The sequence below is a fragment of the Neomonachus schauinslandi genome, chromosome 2 (assembly GCF_002201575.2).
Source record: "Neomonachus schauinslandi chromosome 2, ASM220157v2, whole genome shotgun sequence".
NCBI lineage: Eukaryota > Metazoa > Chordata > Mammalia > Carnivora > Phocidae > Neomonachus > Neomonachus schauinslandi.
In genome coordinates, this window is record NC_058404.1 from 192,562,873 (window position 1) to 192,584,834 (window position 21,962).

At 43.7% G+C, this 21,962-nt stretch overlaps 1 protein-coding gene across 11 annotated transcripts in view; it reads right to left on the minus strand.

Annotated features, from left to right (window-relative positions):
• CPEB2 (cytoplasmic polyadenylation element binding protein 2) overlaps positions 1-6,310 on the minus strand; it is a 69,366-nt gene extending 63,056 nt beyond the window's left edge. For 2 of the 11 annotated variants that reach the window (XM_021679434.2, XM_021679433.2), the window contains exons 1-3: positions 4,619-6,310; positions 1,460-1,741; positions 611-700 (exon numbers count right to left, since the gene is read on the minus strand). In XM_021679434.2, the coding sequence (XP_021535109.2) occupies positions 611-700; positions 1,460-1,741; positions 4,619-6,310 (2,064 nt within the window). Of the gene's footprint in view, positions 1-610; positions 701-1,450; positions 1,742-4,618 lie in introns of all 11 variants that reach the window. The other 9 variants (XM_021679437.2, XM_021679435.2, XM_021679438.2 and 6 more) reach the window with 7 other exon arrangements.
• Between the last annotated feature and the right edge of the window lie 15,652 nt (positions 6,311-21,962).

Below are 21,962 nucleotides of genomic sequence, written 5' to 3' on the forward strand. Positions count from 1 at the left end.
GTAACCACAAAGGGCTTAAAGGTAATTTAAGACCAATTCCTAGCTTTTTGATTTATGGTTTTTCTGTAAGAAACTGATTATTTGGAAGAAGATAATATATAATAGCAGTGACAAATTTTAGAATAAAGAAATACTATACATGAAGTTTTTCTTAAAGGTAAAAAAATTGAAGCTAGGGCTTCTTTAGAAATATACCTCAAGACAAATGTAGATTTCGTGACAAAAATTTACTAAAAAATTCTGTAGAACCCTGATGAAATGTAAAATTGAATGTTAAGTAAACATATGATTTTGTCCCCAACTGAAAATAATTCTGAAAGATAAAATCTGTTCAGTTTGACTGATGTTTAAAGTCAGGTGCTCTTGGGTATATAATTCCTTCTTCCAAAAATAAATTGTTTTGGACATATAAAATAGTTATGAATTACTTATAAATTTGAAAATGAAGCATTTTATACTAAATAAGTGACCTTTTAAAAATAAATTGCTTTAATGTTCTTTGACATATGCTTACAAAGATATAATTGGAAAGTAAATAATAAATCTTACTCATAATATAAACACTAAACTCCTAGTCAAAATCCTGAAAAATATACACTGTGCAGCCTACCTGGTCTATTCTGGATGTTCCGGCTGCAGTGCACCAACTATCTTGGAGTGAATCTGAGCCCCAAGCTGGTAACTGCAAACTAGATCTCACCTTCAATAGCATAGAAGTTTTCATCAGAAATAAGCAGTTCTCTTCCCCACACCCACCCACAAAAAAAAAAAAAAAAAAAAAAAAAGGAAAGAAAACAAAAACAATCAAAGTTCCTTCTATCTTGTATTTTTGGTCCTCTAAAAGTCTTGGGAAAAAAGTCTCATTGTGAATAGCTACAAGGACCTTTATTAGCCTGTAATATCAATAAAACATTAAAATGCCTGAAAAAAATGCCTAATCATCATAACTATTAGGCCACATTTAGAAAAAAATAGTCATTGAACCAGGAAGGACAGATTTTAATTTGATGCAAAAAGCCCTAATATTATTTTGCCATAATCACAGCTGTACTAAGTATATTCTAATATATGTACAGCTGATCACAGTCAAATCTATGCACAATTACTTAACATTTTAGTTTAGTTATATTGGAGAAGACATTCATTTTGGTGGCCTATTAAAGATGAATAAATTAAGGCATTCTTGAGCTGCCAATTAAAAGCTTCAAAATGTATTTAAGAAATACAGGTTTTTCTAGATTTTATGAAGCTTCTTTTCTACTGTGTGTTTAGAGAATATTTTAGTCTCAATTTTCTCTACATAAGTACTTTATCCTTTGGCAATTAAATTATATGCTTAAAAATTAAAACTTGATGCTTTAATCTCTTAATTTTACCATACTACCACCACCACCACCACCCAATTTCTTACTTTGAAAGATCAACATTAGAAATAAGACCATTTACATACCATTCTTACCTGTAAGGGTAAGAGTGTGTTACTATTGTTGTCTGTTCTGAACACATTATCTTCAATCCAAGATTTTGGAGTCAGTGATGGAGTAGAGCGAGTAAATTTCGGTGGTGCTATGACATTACCAGAAAATGGTTTCTTCAATGGAGATATCTGATTCATAGTTCCTGGAATTCCCATGTTTCCAGTTCTACGATGATCTCTGCCATGCATTGCTCCCCAGGACATACTTCCAGTGCCCCAGCCACTGCTCTGATGGTTGCTCCAAGGAGATTGTTTCAGAAGAGGCTGAGAAAAACACATCTGTTTAAATTATAGGCATTTAAAGAGTTTATAATTCAAACTGAAATTTAGGCCTGCGCTAAGAATATATATAATCTTAAAAAAAAAAATCTCTAAACGTTATGAAAGGTTAACAGGTTATGAGAAGTAATAGGTTTGAGATCTTGCTATATGAAAAGATATTCATTTAATGCTAGATGAATTTTCATTCTCTTGTCCACTTTAAAGTATAATGAACCAAGCAGGTATTTCAGGATAATTATTGAAATAGAACCATGCAGTTACTTTTCTTCAGAATCATATACATAAGAAAAGAATATAAATACTTGAAAATTGAAATTAACTTTGAAGATCCTTAAAGATATAACCTACATTGTTATCTCAAAACAACCATATTCTGCTAGGCGTATAACTAAAAATATGGTCCTTAATTAATAAAGGTATGAGTAATGATAGGAGTACAATATTTAGTCTTTAGGGTTCCCAAACAAATTGCACCACCGCAACAGTAGATAATGGTAACATTTGATGGTGTTCTCTTGCGTGAACTAAAAACACCTTTTAGTATAGGGACAGTAGAGAAAATGTGTCTTCTTTGTATTGTTTACTCAACTTTTAAGGTATTTTATTCTAATTTTAATGTAGTTTCTTTTAAAGTGTTTTTGTTTTTCTTTCACTTAATTATCCATAAACAGTTAAGCAATTATCTGACGTTACCCATAGGTGGATCCACTGAGATATACTAAAGATAAGCAACTACACATGCTTTGATTATTCTAGTAGAGATCTCAATAATACAAATCTCCATCCAGTTCATTCATTTTCAAAAGTAAATTATATTCCAAACTAGAACCTATGACAAAAAAAGTTGAGAATCCACCAAGAGACAATAACTGTAGAGTTTTGAAAAGTATTATTTGCTAGCAATTATGTTGTCAATAAGCTTACAACTAACATTTAGCTAAAGGAAATATGGACCATACAGTTGTTATAAGTAAGTTACTATAAGTATTCTTAAAATGAAACCTCCTTCTTATAAAACAACTTAAAAAAAAAAAAAGAACTTGATCTATAGTGCCTATTTAAAAAAATTTTTTAAATGCCAATATAATCATGAATATACACTGCCCCCTCCACATAGTTCAAAAGTATAGCTCAGGGACCATGAACAAATCACTCCATTCTTGAGGGGCCTTACTTTCCTTACTGATACAGTGTTCAAGTTCTCTTCCAGTGATCTAAAATTCCATATGACAGCTGTGTGACCTCTTAAACTTCACTGTGAGAACCATCTTCTGACAAAAAGCAGATTATAGTTAAATATGAATCATGGTATATGGTCTTCTAATGTTCTATATCATGGCTCTAAGAATACAAAAGTACCTATAAATAATTTTCTGTGGCAAGCTTCCAGTTTAAAAAATGACGACCCTGACACACAAAAGATAACTGCTCGGGATTACAGAAATCATAGAAAGTGGAATATTATTTCAAAATTCCGTCTTTTCAATTCTCATAGGCCACATTCTCGTTTCTGGGGGAGACACCAGTGATTCAAAATAAAAACTGTTAACTGTTACTCTGGTTGATTTAAACAAACTCTTAACTGTTACTTTGGTTAAACAGTATTCACCTTTTAAAAGGTTAGCCCCTGAAAACTTTAACAGGTCAACGGAAAAAGTTATAGGAGTAAGCAGGCACTGGTTAAGGTCCAATTTTGTTTCTCTCTCAATCCTTAATCACGAAAATGACCTTAAACACACCAATCACTACAATAAATGCTGACTGGATCAAAAAAAGAACAACAAAATACTCTTTCAATGTCAATTAACCAACCCAGCGGTCATTCAAACATTGTATTGAGAAGATAACAAAACAAGAGCTTGAACCAGAAAGGACCCGGATGGATAAAAAAAAAAAAAAAACCTGACCGGTGTTATTTCATAATTGCATTACCCACTTAAAATATACATGCCCCATAATTCAAGAAAAGGTAAGGCCACCGGAAAAAATGGGAGTCCTCCCTTCGAGGTACAGAACACGAATCCCGAGTTCAAGTTTAGTTTTGTCTGAAACTAAAACCAAACATTCCTCCCACACGAAGAGCGCAGAAACTAACCCGATCCCGGAGCACCTCGGCGGTAACCGAGTGAGCCCCGCGGGCCCGCTCCTCTCTGCAGGCGTCTGACAGCTCAGGACCGAGCCCGCGGCGCGGCGGCCGCTGCTCTCCCGACGCCGGGCCCTCGGCGGGCGCCGCGGCGCGGCGGGCAGGGCGTCCCGGCCGGCCACCGCCTCCCCGGCCAGAACTCGCGCCGGGCCGTGCGGAATGAAACAGACTCGGCAGAAGAAAACCTTCCCGTCCGTCCCCTCATGGCCGACCGGGAAGACTCACTGGCTCCCACGCACCGTCTGCGGTGCTCACGTTCCTCCTGCGCAAGTTCGCTTCCCACGGCCGCTCGTCCGAGGCCGCCGCCCGAGCCCGCCGGCCCCGCGTCCCCCGCCCGGCCTCGCCGCGTCTCCCGGGCTCGCGGATCGCGGACAGCGGCCCTCCGGGTCAGGGGCGCCCGCTGCGAGGGACGGCCGAGCCGGCGCGCCCGCCCGCTGCCGCCGCCGCCCTCGGTCCGGGCGCCATTCGGCCCCTGCCCCAGCCCCCACCGCCGCGCCGGGCGTTCGAGGGGGCGCCCGGCCGGGGCGACTTCCAGCGCGACCCCCTCCCCGAGCCTCGCAGCCCACGGTGGCCACTGCCCGCCCGCCCCGCCGGGGGCTGGCGTCCCGAGTCCTGTCACCCTTCTCCACCCCCCTGTCCCACTCTCATTTGGGCGAGTGGCCCTCGTCGTCTCGGTCCCCGGCCCCGCGGCGCAGCCGGGCCGCCGCCCGCCGTACCTGGTGGTGGTTGTAGGAGTTCCTCTGCTGCAGGAAGGCGGCGGCCGCCGCCTGGTGCTGCTGCTGGAGCTGCGGGCTGACGGGCGACCTCCGGCTCTGCGGCTGCTGCGGCGCCGCGGGCGGCGGGGGCTGCTGCTGAGGTAAATTCATGGCGGGCGGCGGCGGCGGGGGCACGGCGGCCGCCGAGAAGGGGCCGCCGAAGCCGCCGCCGCCGCCGCCGCCACCGCCGCTCGCCGGCACGCTGAGTCCCGCGCAGCCGTGCGGGGACACGGGCGAGAAGCTCGGGAAGAAGGCCGGGTTCATGGACGACGGCAGCCCGGGGTAGAAGCCGTTCTCTGAATCGGGGCTGGGCGGCGGCATGGCGCTGAGCGAGCCTCCGCCGCCGCCGCCGCTGCCGCCACCGGGGGTGGCGGCCGAGGAGCCGGGCTGCTGCGGCTGCGGCGGCTGCTGGGGCGGAGGCGGCTGCTGCTGCTGGGGCGGCGGCGGCTGCTGGGGCTGGGGCGGCGGCGGCGGCGGCGACGCGGTCTGCACCGACCAGGGGGTGCCGAAACCGGGCAGTGGCGGCGGCGACGCGGAGCCGCCTCCCCCTCCGCCTCCGGGGGGCCCCCCGCCCCCGCCGCCGCCGGGGTGCGGAAGGTCCGGGCTCTGCAGGCTGCTGAAGGCGCCCGCGCCGAGCGCCCCGCCGGGCAGGAGGTTACTGGGACTGTTGAGCAGAGGGTGGTTGGGGGACTCCATAGAGCCCGGCGCGGGGTTCACCGGCGGCGTCGAGGGGGCCAAGCCCGCATTGGGGGGCTCGGCGGCGCTGCCCTCGCCCGCGGCCGGGGTCTTGCGAGGGCTGCCCGCGCCTCCGTGGCGGCGCCGCGGGGCTGCGGGCGGCGAGGGCTGGAGCTGCGGGAGCGGGGGCAGGTCGGCCGGGCGCTGCCGCGGGGCGAAGTCCTGCGGCGGGAGGTGCTGCGGGTGCGGTACGCTGAACTGCTGTTGCTGCTGTGGCTGCTGGCGCTGGGAGAGCTGCGCCGGCTGGAGGAGCGGGCCGGGCGGTGGCGGCGGCGGTGGCGGCGGGCTGAACCGGCCGGGGCAGTGGAGCGGCGGCGGCGGCGGCTTCGAGTCCGGAGGGTGGGGAAGGTGGGGAGGGCTGAACTCTTTCCTCTTCTGGCTGCTCAGCTGCTGCTGCTGCCGCTTACTGAAGTCCTGCGGGGAGGAGGTGCGGCAGCAGCAGCAGGAGGAGGCGGAGGAGGAGGAGGGGTGGTGCAGACTCGGTTTGAAGTCCTGGGAGGGGAGGAGGTGGGTCACACCCGCGTTCGTGCCGCCGCCGGGGTGGTGGTTGGGGAGTTTCTCCGCGGCCGCCGCCCCCGAGAGCGGCCGCGCCGGTTGCTGTGTCAGCCCCAGCAGCAGCTCATCCTGCATGGTCTGCTGATGCGCCAGGAACGGGGAGGAAGAGGAAGCGGCGGCGGCCGAGCTGCCCGCGCCGCCGCAGCCGAGGGGGATAGGAAAGGGGGAGGCGGCCTCCGAGATGCCGGTGACAGGCAACGGCGGCGGCGAGAGCGGGCCGAAGGGCGTGGCGGAGGGCTGCGGGGCGGTGGCCGCGGCGGGCCCCGCAGCGTAGGGACGGTACGCCCCGCTGCTGAACAGGGACCCGGGGCTGCTGCTTCGGAGCGGGGCGGTCTGCAGCACCCCAAACCCTAAGTCCCTCATTTATCAGGCGGGCGGCAGCGGGAGGAGACGCGCCCCGTCCGCTGCCCCGCCTAGGAAGCCGCCGGATCTGGGGCGGCACGGCCGTGGTGGAAGGAGGGGGAGTCAGTGAGAGGAACACCGTGACTGAGCCAGGGGCACCCACTTCGGCCCCGCCAGCCCTCGCGGCAGTCACCGCCGCCTCCCGAGACCCGCTCGGACACCGCCGCCGCCGCTACCGCCGCCGCCGCCGCCCTCGCCGCTTAAGAACTCCGGAACGTGCGTCAGCGCCACCTCACAATCGCACCGCCCCCCGCGGTGCGTCTCGGCACGCGCGGGCGCGAGGCCGCCGCGCCCCCGCTGCCCCGCCCCCGCCCCGCCCCTCATTAATATGCAGGCTCGGCCAGGGGCGCGCTTGAGCTCCCAGGAGGGCGGGGGGAGCGCGGGAGCGAGCGGCGTGTCTCCTCGCGCCCCTTCGGCATCTAGGGAAAAGAGGAGGCCGGTGGCGGTAGCCGGCGGCAGACTCGGGTCTGAGCGCCCGCCGCGCGCGCGCGCGCGCGCACAAGGGCAAGCGCTCGCGGGCGGTGCCGACGGTTCCTGGGCAACGGCCCCTCCCGGCGCGGGGTTCGCGCAAAGGCTGCCCGTGGTCGCACGCGCTCCGCCCCGCCCCCGTCGCCCTCGCGGCCCGCCTCCTTCCTGTCACCTCGGTTCCGCCCTCGGTCACATGAGGCTTGGCCGCTGGGACGCCTCCCGGGGTTGTGCTGCCAGGCGGGGGAAACTGAGGCCGGGGGACGCGACTGGGAGCGGCTCCCAGTCACGGCGGTCGCGCGCGGCCTGCACTTTGCGAGCGCGGCGGAGACGCGGGCCCCTCCCGCCCTTCGGGCTCAGCCCCGGGGGCCCGTAGGCCCTCTAGGTCCTGGGGGCGCTGCCTGCCTTGCAGACCTCTGAGCGGCTCTCTCCACACCTCGCGTGCCCCACCACGTCCCCGACTTGGAGCTCTCGTCGGCGCCCTAGAAAGCGCCTTCTCGGGCTTGTTTCTGTTTTTAGCTTCTCCTGCTGCGTGCTGTTTGAACCTTCCTGCAGCCGCTTGAAGGTGTTTTCTGCAGGGCAAACATGAAACCCCAGCTGTACACCAAACGTTTTCACTTTGGCAATGAGGAGCAAAGTCCCAGGAACCTAACCAGGGCTCGGTGTGGCTGTCTACACACATAGATGCATATAATAGGTTAGGAGGCGAGCTCACATGGTAACCCTGGGCCAGTTCCAAGTCTTCGTATTTCATAAAACCATTTAATGTACCATCATCAGGACTGCCGTGTGGGACTCCTCCCTGCCACATTGGTTCAGGCTCCCCTGTCCCTGCCCCCCAGGGAGACTCAAATTTAAGCATTTCCTAAGCTTTACGAGTTTTCAAGGGAGAAAGATTTCTCACATCAGGGAAAAAAGGAGGTTCTGACTCAGCAACAGACTTGTTGAGGCTTGCAAAATGGAAGGGGAGAGTTTTCCATGGTTAGAAGAGGAACTAATCCTGTGTATTTCCTTTTCTAAAGAAGCATTTAACATAGAGAAAAAAAAATTATGTGAGGGTCTAGGTAAAGAATAACAGAATGATCCTGTTTTGCAATTTTAACTTTTTCTTGGCACTTAGAGAAGTGAAACTATTAAAGAATCCCAGAATACAGACTAACCCCAAAAGCAATAGAGGGGTGTCCAGACTACTTGATTTTTTAAAATCTTTTTTTAGTTGAGATATTATTGACATATAACATCCTATTGGTTTTAGATGTACAACATAATGATTTGATATATCTATATGTTGGGAAGTAATTACCACAATAAGTCTAGTTAACATCCACCACCACACAGTTACAGTTTTTTTTTTTTCTTGTGAGACTCTACTTGATTTTGATTTACAACTGGACTAAGATTAGTGTTATAGATCATAAATGTACACTCCTACTGATGTAGGCAGAGTGTACATTTTCATGAGTTCTCATTCTCTATTCAATTTCATTTCTACTTTTCAGTGTTTCAAATTTACATAAATCATATTAAGCATGCTAGAAAGAGAACAACATTGCAGAAGCAAAATATGTTCCATGTATTACGTTTATGTCTGATATCCTGTCTAATGAACTAAGTTTGATATTGCCTTTACAATAGGAGAAAGTAATCTTAAAAAATTCAAATGGTTCAGAAATTGGTCAGGTGTATAGTAAATTGGTTTGAGCTAATAATCTCAAAACCATTTTTAATAATCAGGCAAAATATAGAACTGGAGAAGTACTTTTATTATTCTAAATTACAATGTCTAGAAAATAACTTGAGCTCATTACAATTAAAAATATAAATGGCCATTTCCACAGCACCTGTTGACATATTCTCAACTATTATTTATTAATGTATTTTACAGGGAAAAACTACTTCACAACTGAAGACTTTAAGACTGTCTTAAAAATGAAGACTTTTTTTCTAAAGTTATATTTGGAATCATCTGCAGATCCAACAACAAATCTTGAAAGAGGAAGAAAATATAGGCATGAAAATTAGCTCAATCATCCACCAAAATTGCAGTTAGTGTAATGTATGGAGGAGAGAGAGAGAGCATACCTTTACAAGCCAAATTCTGCCATTCTGGGCTAAAGTTTGAATAAAAACAAGATTTCCTAGTGTTCTGGTTTTGTTTTGGAGGATTTAGAGATCTCCAAAACAGAGAAAAGCCATCACGTTTAATATTATGTAATAAGGTCAAATTTCATTTTAAGTACACCAAATTCCAAAATCCAAATGCCAGACCCCTGCTCACCACTTTAACATCTCAGAGTGTTGTGAGGACCTCATTTTTTTATAAAGAAGAAAGTTACATCCTGAAATCTCTATCTTTTAAACTGGTGAGCATGCCATCATTGAAAATACTCAAACAGAAAGGTTTCCTATAGTGGAGGTGGAGTTGGGTGAGAGGAGGGATTGTGGTCCTCTAGCAGCTACAATGCCAAAATCTTATGAGGCTATATTCTATGTTGACCATATGATCATTAACTCAGTCCCTGTCCTTATTCGACAGTCTCTTGTTCATTGCCTACCATTGTTCTGGGCCAGTGTTTTAAAAAATATTTTAGCTACAACCTAGAACACACACATACACCTGTGCACCTTAAGCAATTCTTTTTATACATGCAATAAACTCTATTTTTAAATTCTATGTACTGTGTTAAATTGCTAAATTGATCTCAAATCACTTAGTTGATTTTAAGTCCCACAATTAGGCCATGAGCTGAAATTTATTAACACGTCCTAGAAGACTATTTCACACCTTCGCCTCTATCTCAAAGCCTCCTGACACCTTCTCTCCTCCCCTCATTCTCAGCTGACCTGGCTATTTCCCTGAGAAAATAGAAGCAGTTCTAGGAGAACTTCCACAGGTCTTCAACTGTACCCTTTTCCAGTCCGCTGTGCATCCGTTCCTACACACCTTCTTCCCTCCTGCTACATGGAGGGCCTGCCCAGACCCCACACTCCCATCTAAGGCCATCCCCTCCACTGGTGCACCAGATCCCACACCTGCTCAGGACATGGCTTCATAGACATCCCAGTCTCCTAGCCATCCTGCATTTAAAGGTCCAATATTGAACGCCCCCATCTTGGTAAATGGCACTCCACTGTTATAGTTGCTCAGGCCAAAATTAAAATAATAATAATAAATTAAAAGGTCATCTTGATTTTTATTTTTCTTACAGCATATTCAAACCATTATTGCATGCTGCTTGTCCTATTTTTAAATTATATCCAGAATCCAACCACTTCTCATCATGCCCACCACAAGCAGACCAGGCCAGACCAATGTAATCTCTCCCTGGCTTGTTGCTCTTACCTCCTAACTAGCCTCCCAGCTTCTGATCTTCTCTCCCTACAGTCTATTCACACAGCAGCCAAAAGGCTCCTTTCAAAATGGAAGACAGATCATGTCAACTTTCCTGACTAAATACTTATATTTTCCTAGGATAACAGTCAAGACATTTTCAATAACCAAATGGTTATTCAGGACTGCCTCCTGCCTCCACTAACCCCTCTGACCATTTCTACCCACAATGGAATCCGTATTTCTTTGACACACCAGGCCAAGTCAGCCTCAGAGTCTTTGCCCTTGTGATTCTCACTGCCTGGAATACTTGTCCGCTAAATACCAGCAGGGCTCGCTCTCATGTTTTTTGTGTCTCTGTCTCATTTCTTTTAGGTCTCTGCTCAAGCTCATTTGGTCAGTGATCTCTTCCCCGACCACCATTATAAAATAGCAACTCCTTCCTTCCCCTCCAGCCTCCCTATTACTCGTAAGTGGTTTGATTTTTATCCCCCATCGGGCACTCTTTATACTTAACATTGTTTATCTGTCCTACCTGTTAGATGGCAAACCCCTTGAGGAAAGGTACATTGTTTTGTTCACTGCTGCATCTTCCACACCTAGAAATCCTGGCACACAGCAGGCACCCAAGAGTTGTTAAATTGCATGCACTGCTCCATAAATGAATAACAGTTTTAGAAAATAATAGCTATAAGTATACTATAGTAATATGAAGGTCTTTGTTTGTTGGCAGGGGTTACCCAAACACCACCCACATGCTGCTAGGAATTATAAGCAAAGCAAGACAGTTCCAGGCATCGACAGGATACATGTGTGAGGACACACAGATAGGGCAGCTCAGGATTGAAAAACCAGGGGATAGATAAACCTAGACTCCAGGAGGCAAGACTTCTGTTTTAGGAGCCTAGAGGAGGATTCCAGACTTTAGAGAATGGGATATTGAGGAAGGAGACTGAAATGCAAGGGTTCATCACAGGAATTTGAGCAAGACTCCAGCTCATAGAAACAGAATGAGTTCACATAGAATGGCCGTGAGGCCAACTTGATGCTGAGCCGCCAAGCTGCTGGTTTCCTACTGCTACTTGTCCTATAAATGGGAAAGGGTTAGTCTTCATTGGAGGCTCATTGACCTGGCTTTGTATTGGGGAAAAATATTAAGGCCCATATTGGCCTTGTCCAACTTCAAGTTGCTTAATTGACACAGCACCCCAGAGTACCACCATCTTTAATACTTCTGGTTCTTTTTCTACTTTTCCACACTTCCTTTCATACTGTCCTCCATTGCCTTCCTTCTCTTTACATATCCCTTACATGTTGGAGTTCCTTAGGCTTATATTCTTGGTCCTCTTCTCTACTTCTATATACTCTTTCTAGGTGACCTTATCCACTATCATGTTTTCAAATATCATCTTTATGCTAATGTCTAACAAATTTCTCTCTAGCCCAGAGGCCAAATTTGTATTTCCAGTTGCCCATTAACCAGCTTGACCTGGATGTCCCTCAGACATATCAACTCAGTATGTCCATACCTGAACTTACCATCTTCCCCCAGACCCACTCCTCTTCTTTTGCTCCTTATCTGGGTTGATGGCATCATTACACAAGTTGCTTGAGCTGGAAGCATGAGTTGTCCTCTTCTTCCCTCTCTCACCCTCCAAAAACAATTGGTCACCATACTCTGTTAATTCTATTGCAGAAATACTGCTCAAATGTTGTCCCCTCAGTCCACTCCTCTACCTGTGCCTTAACTCTCAGTCTTTTCTCTGTCCTGCCCTACTGCACAGCCTCTTAGCTGGTTTTCCTACCAGTTCCTCTCTGAATCTCTTCCCTTTAATGGTGTCAAAAAACAACTATAATCCTGCCACATGTCCTGGTCAATAAGCACCTTCCTAGCTTCTACCATATCACATCCAAACTTGCTGGGGATAGGACCTTTCAAAAGTTATTTGCAACTTGCCTCTTTGCCTTTATCACCTGTCACTCCCCATAGTACCCAATCCTCTGGATCAGACATGTCTTTTCATAGCTCTGGTCCTTTGCACATGATGTGTCTACTTTCTGGAATGCCTCTTACCTCTTTTCATCAGCTAATGCTTCCTTACTATTCAGGACACAGTTCCAGTGCTATAGCCTTTCTTGGCTTTCCCTGGACAGTGAGTTAAACCCTCTTCTATGTTCTCTGACAATATTGTCATAATAACTTTTTTTTGTTAGAACACTTGTCACATGGACAATAATTATCTGTCTCCTTGGCTATCTGCCCTTTTAGACTCTGAGTTGCTCTAGGTCATGGACTTTCCTTTATGTATTTCTCTACATATGTTTACCTGCCATTTTACTTGAAACACAAGGGCTCAGTAAATGTTTGTAGATTAGTGAATTGCCCAGTGAATGCTGTAGGAAGGAAAAATGAAAAGAAGGGGAAGAGAGAAACAATGGAAAGAAGGGAAGGAGAGAAGAAAGAAGGGAAGGAGAAAAATGTTTCCAAAGCACACTTATAAGGAGATATGCCATTTTCTAGAGAACCATAATATTAGTGACTTATGTTTGCTAGAGGAAGAAAAAAAAAAAAAAAAAAACAGATCGTAAAAATGAACAATGAAATTTCACTCCCCTTCCCATTGTTTTCTTTGGCTATACCAATCTGAAAACTCCATTCTGGTTGTTATGCTATCCAAGGATGAATCCACTGACAAGGGAAAATATCTGGAATCTTTCCCTGCTGCTAATGTTTGGGGGCCAAACACAATACAAGGTCTTCACAGTTTATGTCACCCTTTGTGCAGCTTGGGACATTTGTCATCCAGCTCCAGTAAGGGAGCCGTCAACCTCTGCAGTAATTCCTGCCACATGCTCAGTGGCATGTAGACTGACTTAACTGTTCTATCACTTCTTGACTTCTATTTTTAGGTGTTGTCACCTTGACTGGATTATAAATCTTTGGAAGCAGTGGCTATGCCTTCTATATTCCTTTCTTTTCCTTGTTCTTCTTGATGCATTTATGTACCCAGAAACTATTGATTGAGTGACTGCTGTGTCAGACACTGTACTAGGCCCTGGGGATCCAACAAGAGCAAAACCAAAGACACACGCACTATTCCGTGGCATCACAGAGGCTGTTAGTATCAGCTATGATAATTCCTGGCCCTAATTATCGAGACAGAGTCATAAACAGTGAGATTCTAGGCCGAAACTGACCTATTAAATTGGAGTCCTACATGCTGCAACATAGCCTTGCTGGACTGGTCATGGGTGAAGCCCCAGGGTGAATGTGGAATATTGAGCTAAGGCAAACTCAGGAAGGCAGAAGAAATCACACGGCTGAAACACATTGTAATCCTAGCTGGAAAAGGGATTTTCACTGTTTATCTCCTTAACTTGTCACAGTATACTTGGTGACTAGATAAAGCAAATAATATTCTTATTTTAGAGGTGGAAAACCAAAGCCCAGAAACAAAGTAATTTGCTTCCCATAGTTTGCAGAGCCTGGGCTTAAAGCCCCCATCTCCTCATTGCTCAGGCTTCTGCTCCATTAGCTGTCCCTTGGGCTATCAAAGATATGCACCATGTCTGAGCCAAACACAGCCACAGGGACAGGCCCTAAGAACAATGGTTGTTACTTCTGCTAAAGCATAAGGGATGGAAAGTGTAATGCTTTAAAACTTTTCAGTAACACCTCACTAAATGAATAACAATTGGCAGTAATGATCTCAGAATGAAAGCATTTTGTTTTCAAAATACATAGCCCAAAAAATTCAGAAATACTTCTCAAATGTGCATACTAATTTTTCTCCTATTAGAATAATGAGGCCTGGCAGTATATATTGGATATATTGCATTTAATTCTTTTCTTTCATTCTGGAAAGCTAACTCTTTCATTTGATAAATTATGCTCTGCAAAGTAGAGAAGCATTTTGACTATTAAATATTTAAACTTCATATGGATGAAGAATCTTGCATCTATCAAATTTGATCTTAATATTTTTAAAATCTTGGAAAGATTAAAAGTTTAAATTTTTTTTTTTGGCAACTCTGAATGTTTGATAACAAAGAAAAATCATGAAGTTTAGTTGTACCAGGCATTACCTCCCTCCTTTATATAAGGATTAAGTATAAAGACAATGTCTGAGTAACATTCAAGGTGGATATTTAATATTAGCCCAGATTAGTGCTTCATCCTTACTGCTATCAATTCACTTTTACTGTAGGAGTTTATATCATCTTATATCCAAAATTCATGTATAAGTGTACATCATTGTATTAAATTTGCAGAACATAATCCATAGCAAGAAGAAAAATAGACTTCAGTTTTCAATAGAAAATAATTATAGACAAATTTTTATGAAAAAATACTTTAGAAAGTTTTCATAAGTACATGAATCATATCTATAAATAGTAATGTGTTTCAGGGCCCACAGTTGATCCATATTCCTCTCACTTTAGGAGTCAGGGAAGAGGGATATGTTGGACACATAAGTGCTCTTGAGTCAGAGACCTGGCTTTCAGTCCCAACTCCCTCTGTTCCTATGTAACTTTAGCAGTACAGTTTTGGGGACCTTAGTTCTCTCTTCTTTGTGAAAGTGAAGGGAGCAACAACCATCATCTGCGAAGTGTGGGTTGTGAAGATGATTAGCAATATTTTAAGTAGAGAGTCTTCTGTAATGTTTGAGACAGAATAGATGTTTAAACAAAGGAACAAAAACTCCTAGCTATTATGTGCCATGAAGCTTAAAGGAAAGAGTAGACTCAAAGGCCAGATAGAAGAACTCAGTGGTAGTCCTGGCCAGGTGGGGGGTGGGGGGGCTGGGGGGTAGGGGGGTAGGGGGGCTCAGTGGATAACAAAAGCAAAAAGAAAACAACAAAATGAAACAATTACCCAAAACATGCACATAAATGATGGTAATGGCTTGATGCCTAAGGAAGACAATGGATGTAAACAGGGCATACTCTAGCTTAAGGACAGAACTGAATTCCAGTATCAATTCTCATACCTACAGGGTGGAGTTTGTTAACCTGGGCAGGTTAACCATTCTCAGTCTCACTTTTCTCCTCTGGCAAGTAATACAGGGAGCTGTGCACAAAAGATACCCAATGCTGTTAGAGTCCTGGTCTTCAAAGATACATCTAGATCATCTTGGTCCCATAGATACATAATGTGAGCCACAAATGCAAGCTGCATATGTAATGTGGAATTTTCTGGTAGCCACATCTAAAAAAAGAAAATGAGACAAGTGAAATTAACTCGAGTATTATATTTTAACTCAACACATGCAAAATGTTATTAGTTCATCATGTAATTGATATGAGTAATTACTATTTTTTCTACATCTATTTAGATGATTGTGGTTTCTGTGGTTTATTCTATTAATATAATGTATTACATTGATTTCCAGATGTTAGACCAATCTTGCATTTCTGAGAAAAATCCCTCTTGGTTATGCTGTTTAATATATATATCTGGATTTGGATTGCTGGTATTTTGTTGAGGATATTTGCATCTATGTTCATAGGGGATATTGGTCTGTAGTTTTATTGTGATGTCTTTGGTTTTAGTATCCAGGTAATACTGGTCTCATAGAATAAGTCGGGAAATGTTCATTCTTCTAATTTTTTGTAAGAGTATGTGAAGGATTGGTATTAATTCTTCTTTAAATGTGTAGAATTCACCAGTAAAGCCATCTGGGCCCAGACTTTTCTTTGTGGGAAGTTTTAAAATTGCTAATTCAATCCCTTTATTTTAGGTATATTCAGATTTTTTATTTCTTCTTACTTCTGTTTCAGTTGTTTGTGTCTATCTGGAAATACATCTATTTTGTCTAGGTTTTTAATTTGTTGGCATATAATTGGTCATAGTATTTCCTTACAATCCTTTTTATTTCTGTGAGGTTGGTTTCCAGATCCTCTCTTTTATTTCTGATTCTAGTAACTTGAGTCCTTTACTTTTTTCTTTGTCAGCCTAGCTAAAAGTCACTTTTGTTGATTTTTTTCAAAGACCTAACTTTGGATTTCATTGGTGTTCATTATTATTTCTATTCTCTATTTCATTTGTTTGTGCTCTAAATCTTTATGATCTTCTTTCTGCTTGCTTTGGTTTTAGTTTATTTGTCTTTTTGCTAGTTTCTTTCTTTTTTTTTAAATATTTTTTTTATTTATTTGACAGAGAGAGGCACAGCAAGAGAGGGAACACAAGCAGGGGGAGTGGGAGAGGGAGAAGCAGGCTTCCCGCTGAGCAGGGAGCCCAATGCGGGACTCGATCCCAGGACCCTGGGATCATGACCTGAGCCGAAGAGACACTTAACGACTGAGCCACCCAGGCGGCCCCATCTTTGCTAGTTTCTTATGGCAGAAATTTAGGTTATCAATTTGAGATCTTTATTCCTTTTTAAATGCAAGCATTATATCTTGCATTATAGCATTATTCCCCTCTGATTGCTGCTTTAGTTTAGTCTCATAAGTTGTAGTATATTGTGTTTTGTTTTCATTTATCTCAAATTATGTTATATTTGCTTCATGATTTCTTCTTTGACCTATTTATTGTTTAGGTGCATTTTGTTTAATTTTCACATATCATGAATTCTCAAATTTCCTTCTGTTATTATGACTGTAACTTCATTCTATTGTGGACAAAGAACATACTAAAATTCTAAATTTATTGAGATTTGTGTTATAGCTTCTTTTTTTTAAAATTTTTTATTGTTATGTTAATCCCCATACATTACATCATTAGTTTTAGATGAAGTGTTCCATGATTCATTGTTTGTGCATAACACCCAGTGCTCCATGCAGAACGTGCCCTCTTTAATACCCATCACCACGCTAAACCCTCCTCCCACCTCCCTCCCCTCTAGAACCCTCAGTTTGTTTTTCAGAGTCCATTGTCTCTCATGGTTCGTCTACCCCTCCGATTTCCCCCCTTCATTCTTCCCCTCCTGCTATCTTCTTCTTTTTTTTTTTCTTAACATATATTGCATTATTTGTTTCAGAGGTACAGATCTGAGTTCAACAGTCTTGCACAATTCACAGCGCTTCCAGAGCACATACCCTCCCCAGTGTCTATCACCCAGTCACCCCATCCCTCCCACCCCACCCCCCACTCCAGCAACCCTCAGTTTGTTTCCTGAGATTAAGAATTCCTCATATCAGTTAGATCATATGATACATGTCTTTCTCTGTTTGACTTATTTCGCTCAACATAATACCCTCCAGTTCCATCCACGTCGTTGCAAATGGCAAGATCTCATTCCTTTTGATGGCTGCATAATATTCCATTGTATATATACACCACATCTTCTTTATCCATTCATCTGTTGATGGACATCTTGGCTCTTTCCACAGTTTGGCTATTGTGGACATTGCTGCTATAAACATCCAGGTGCATGTACCCTTTTGGATCCCTACTTTTGTATCTTTGGGGTAAATACCCAGTAGTGCCATTGCTGGATCATACGGTAGCTCTATTTTCAACTGTTTGAGGAACCTCCATACTGTTTTCCAGAGTGGCTGCACCAGCTTGCATTCCCACCAACAGTGTAGGAGGGTTCCTCTTTTTCCACATCCCCGCCAACATCTGTCATTTCCTGACTTGTTAATTTTAGCCATTCTGACTGGTGTGAGGTGGTATCTCATTGAGGTTTTGATTTGGATTTTCCTGATGCCGAGCGATGTTGAGCACTTTTTCATGTGTCTGTTGGCCATTTGAATGTCTTCTTTGGAAAAATGTCTGTTCGTGTCTTCTGCCCATTTCTTGATTGGATTCTTTGTTCTTTGGGTGTTGAATTTGATGAGTTCTTTATAGATTTTGGATACTAGCCCTTTATCTGATATGTCATCTGCAAATATCTTCTCCCATTCTGTCGGTTGTCTTTTGGTTTTGTTGACTGTTTCTTTTGCTGTGCAAAAGCTTCTTATCTTGATGAAGTCTCAAGAGTTCATTTTTGCCTTTGCTTCCCTTGCCTTTGGCAAAGCTTCTAGGAAGAAGTTCCTGTGGCTGAGGTCGAAGAGGTTGCTGCCTGTGTTCTCCTTCAGGATTTTGATGGACTCTTGTCTCACATTTAGGTCTTTCAACCATGTGGAGTCTATTTTTGTGTGGGGTGTAAGGAAATGGTCCAGTTTCATTCTTCTGCATGTGGCTGTCCACTTTTCCCAACACCATTTGTTAAAGAGACTGTCTTTTTTCCACTGGACATTCTTTCCTGCTTTGTCAAAGATGAGTTGACCATAGAGTTGAGGGTCCATTTCTGGGCTCTCTATTCTGTTCCATTGATCTATGTGTCAGTTTTTGTGCCAGTACCATACTGTCTTGATGATGACAGCTTTGTAATAGAGCATGAAGTCCAGAATTGTGATGCCGCCAGCTTTGCTTTTCTTTTTCAGCATTCCTCTGGCTATTCAGGGTCTTTTCTGGTTCCATACAAATTTTAGGGTTTTTTGTTCCATTTCTTTGAAAAAAGTGGATGGTATTTTGATGGGGATTGCATTGAATGTGTAGATTGCTCTAGGTAGCATTGACATCTTCACAGTATTTGTTCTTCCAATCCACGAGCATGGAACGTTTTTCCATTTCTTTGTGTCTTCCTCAATTTCTTTCATGAGTATTTTATAGTTTTCTGAGTACAGATCCTCTTTGGTTAGATTTATTCCTAGGTATCTTATGGTTTTGGGTGCAATTGTAAATGGGATCGACTCCTTAATTTCTCTTTCTTCTGCCTTGTTGTTGGTGTAAAGGAATGCCACTGACTTCTGTGTATTGATTTTATATCCTGCCACTTTACTGAATTCCTGTATGAGTTCTAGCAGTTTTGGGGTGGAGTCTTTGGGGTTTTCCACATAAAGTATCATATCATCTGCAAAGAGTGAGAGTTTGACTTCTTCTTTGCCGATTTGGATGCCTTTGATTTCTTTTTGTTGTCTGATTGCTGTGGCTAGGACTTCTAATACTATGTTGAATAGCAGTGGTGATAGTGGACATCCCTGCCGCATTCCTGACCTTAGGGGGAAAGCTCTCAGTTTTTCCCCATTGAGAATGATATTCGCTGTAGGTTTTTCATAGATGGCTTTTATGATATTGAGGTATGTACCCTCGATCCCTATACTCTGAAGAGTTTTGATCAAGAAAGGATGCTGTACTTTGTCAAATGCTTTTTCTGCATCTATTGAGAGGATCATATGGTTCTTGTTCTTTCTTTTGTTAACGTATTGTATCATGTTGATTGATTTGTGGATGTTGAACCAAACTTGCAGCCCAGGGATAAATCCCACTTGGTCATGGTGAATAATCCTTTTAATGTACTGTTGGATCCTGTTGGCTAGTATTTTGGTGAGAATTTTTGCATCCATGTTCATCAGGGATATTGGTCCATAATTCTCCTTTTTGATGGGGTCTTTGTCTGGTTTTGGGATCAAGGTAATGATGGCCTCATAAAATGAGTTTGGAAGTTTTCCTTCCATTTCTATTTTTTGGAACAGTTTCAGAAGAATAGGTATTAATTCTTCTTCAAATGTTTGGTAAAATTCTCCTGGGAAGCCATCTTGCCCTGGGCTTTTGTTTTTTGGGAGATTTTTGATGACTGCTTCAATTTCCTTAGTGGTTATAGGTCTGTTCAGGTTTTCTATTTCTTCCTGCTTCAGTTTTGTAGTTGATACATCTCTAGGAATGCATCCATTTCTTCCAGGTTATTGAATTTGCTGGCATAGAGTTGCTCATAATATGTTCTTATAATTGTTTGTATTTCTTTGGTGTTGGTTGTGATCTCTCCTCTTTCCTTCATGATTTTGTTGATTTGGGTCATTTCTCTTTTCTTTTTGATAAGTCTGGCCAGGGGTTTATCAATCTTGCTAATTCTTTCAAAGAACCAACTCCTAGTTTCATTGATCTGTTCTACTGTTCTTTTAGTTTCTATTTCATTGATTTCTGCTCTGATCTTTATTATTTCTCTTCTCCTGCTGGGTTTAGGCTTTATTTGCTGTTCTTTCTCCAGCTCCTTTAGGTGTAGGGTTAGGTTGTGTACTTGAGACCTTTCTTGTTTCTTGAGAAAGGCTTGTATTGCTATATACTTTCCTCTTAGGACTGCCTTTGCTGCATCCCAAAGATTTTGAATAGTTGTGTTTTCATTTTCATTTGTTTCCATGAATTTTTCAAATTCTTCTTTAATTTCCTGGTTGACCCATTCATTCTGTAGTAGGATGCTCTTTAGCCTCCATGTATTTGAGTTCTTTCTGACGTTCCTCTTGTGATTGAGTTCTAGTTTCCAAGCATTGTGGCCTGAAAATAGGCAGGGAATGATCCCAATCTTTTGGTACCGGTTGAGACCTGATTTATGACCTACGATGTGATCAATTATGGTTCCATGGGCACTAGAGAAGAATGTGTATTCCATTGCTTTGGGATGGAATGTTCTGAATATGTCTGTGAAGTCCATTTGGTCCAGTGTGTCATTTAAAGTCTTTATTTCTGGGGCGCCTGGGTGGCTCAGTCGTTAAGCGCCTGCCTTCGGCTCAGGTCATGGTCCCAGGGTCCTGGGATCAAGCCCCGCATTGGGCTCCCTGCTCCCCGGGAAGCCTGCTTCTCCCTCTCCCACTCCCCCTGCTTGTGTTCCCTCTCTCGCTGTGTCTCTTTCTGTCAAATAAATAAAATCTTTAAAAAAAAAAATAAAGTCTTTATTTCCTTTTTGATCTTTTGCTTAGATGATCTGTCCATTTCAGTGAGGGGGGTGTTAAAGTCCCCCACTATTATTGTATTGTTATCGATGTGTTTCTTTGCTTTTGTTATTAATTGGCTTATATAATTGGCTGCTCCCATGTTAGGGCATAGATATTTACACTTGTTAGATCTTCTTGTTGGATAGACCCTTTAAGTAGGATATAGTGTCCTTCCTCATCTCTTATTACAGTCTTTGATTTAAAATCTAATTTGTCTGATATAAAGATTGCCACACCAGCTTTCTTTTTTGTCCATTAGCATGGTAAATTGTTTTCCACCCCCTTACTTTCAATTTGGGGGTGTCTTTGGTTCTAAAATGAGTCTCTAGCAGATAGCATATCGATGAGTCTTGTTTTTTAACCCAATCTGATATCCTGTGTCTTTTGATTGGGGCATTTAGCCCATTTACATTCAGGGTAACTATTGAAAGATATGAATTTAGTGCCATTGTATTGCCTGTAAGGTGACTGTTACTGTATATTGTCTGTGTTCCTTTCTGGTCTATGTTGCTTTTAGGCTCTCTCTTTGCTTAGAGGATCCCTTTCAATATTTCTTGTAGGGCTGGTTTTGTGTTTGCAAATTCCTTTAGTTTTTGTTTGTCCTGGAAGCTTTTTATCTCTCCTTCTATTTTCCATGACAGCCTAGCTGGATATAGTATTCTTGGCTGCATATTTTTCTCATTTAGTGCTCTGAATATATCCTGCCAGTCCTTTCTGGCCTGCCAGATCTCTGTGGATAGGTCTGTTGCCAATCTAATGTGTCTACCATTGTAGGTTACATATCTCTTCTCCTGAGCTGCTTTCAGGATTTTCTCTTTGTCTCTGAGACTCGTAAGTTTTACTATTAGATGTCAGGGTGTTGACCTATTTTTACTGATTTTGAGAGGGGTTTTCTGTGCTTCCTGGCTTTTGATGCCTGTTTCCTTCCCCAAATTAGGGAAGTTCTCTGGTGTAATTTGCTCCATTATACCTTCTGCCGCTCTCTCTCTTTCTTCTTCTTCTGGGATCCCAATTATGCTAATGTTGTTTCATCTTATGGTATCTCTTATCTCTTGAATTCTGCCCTCGTGATCCAGTAGTTGTTTATCTCTCTTTTTCTCAGCTTCTTTATTTCCCATC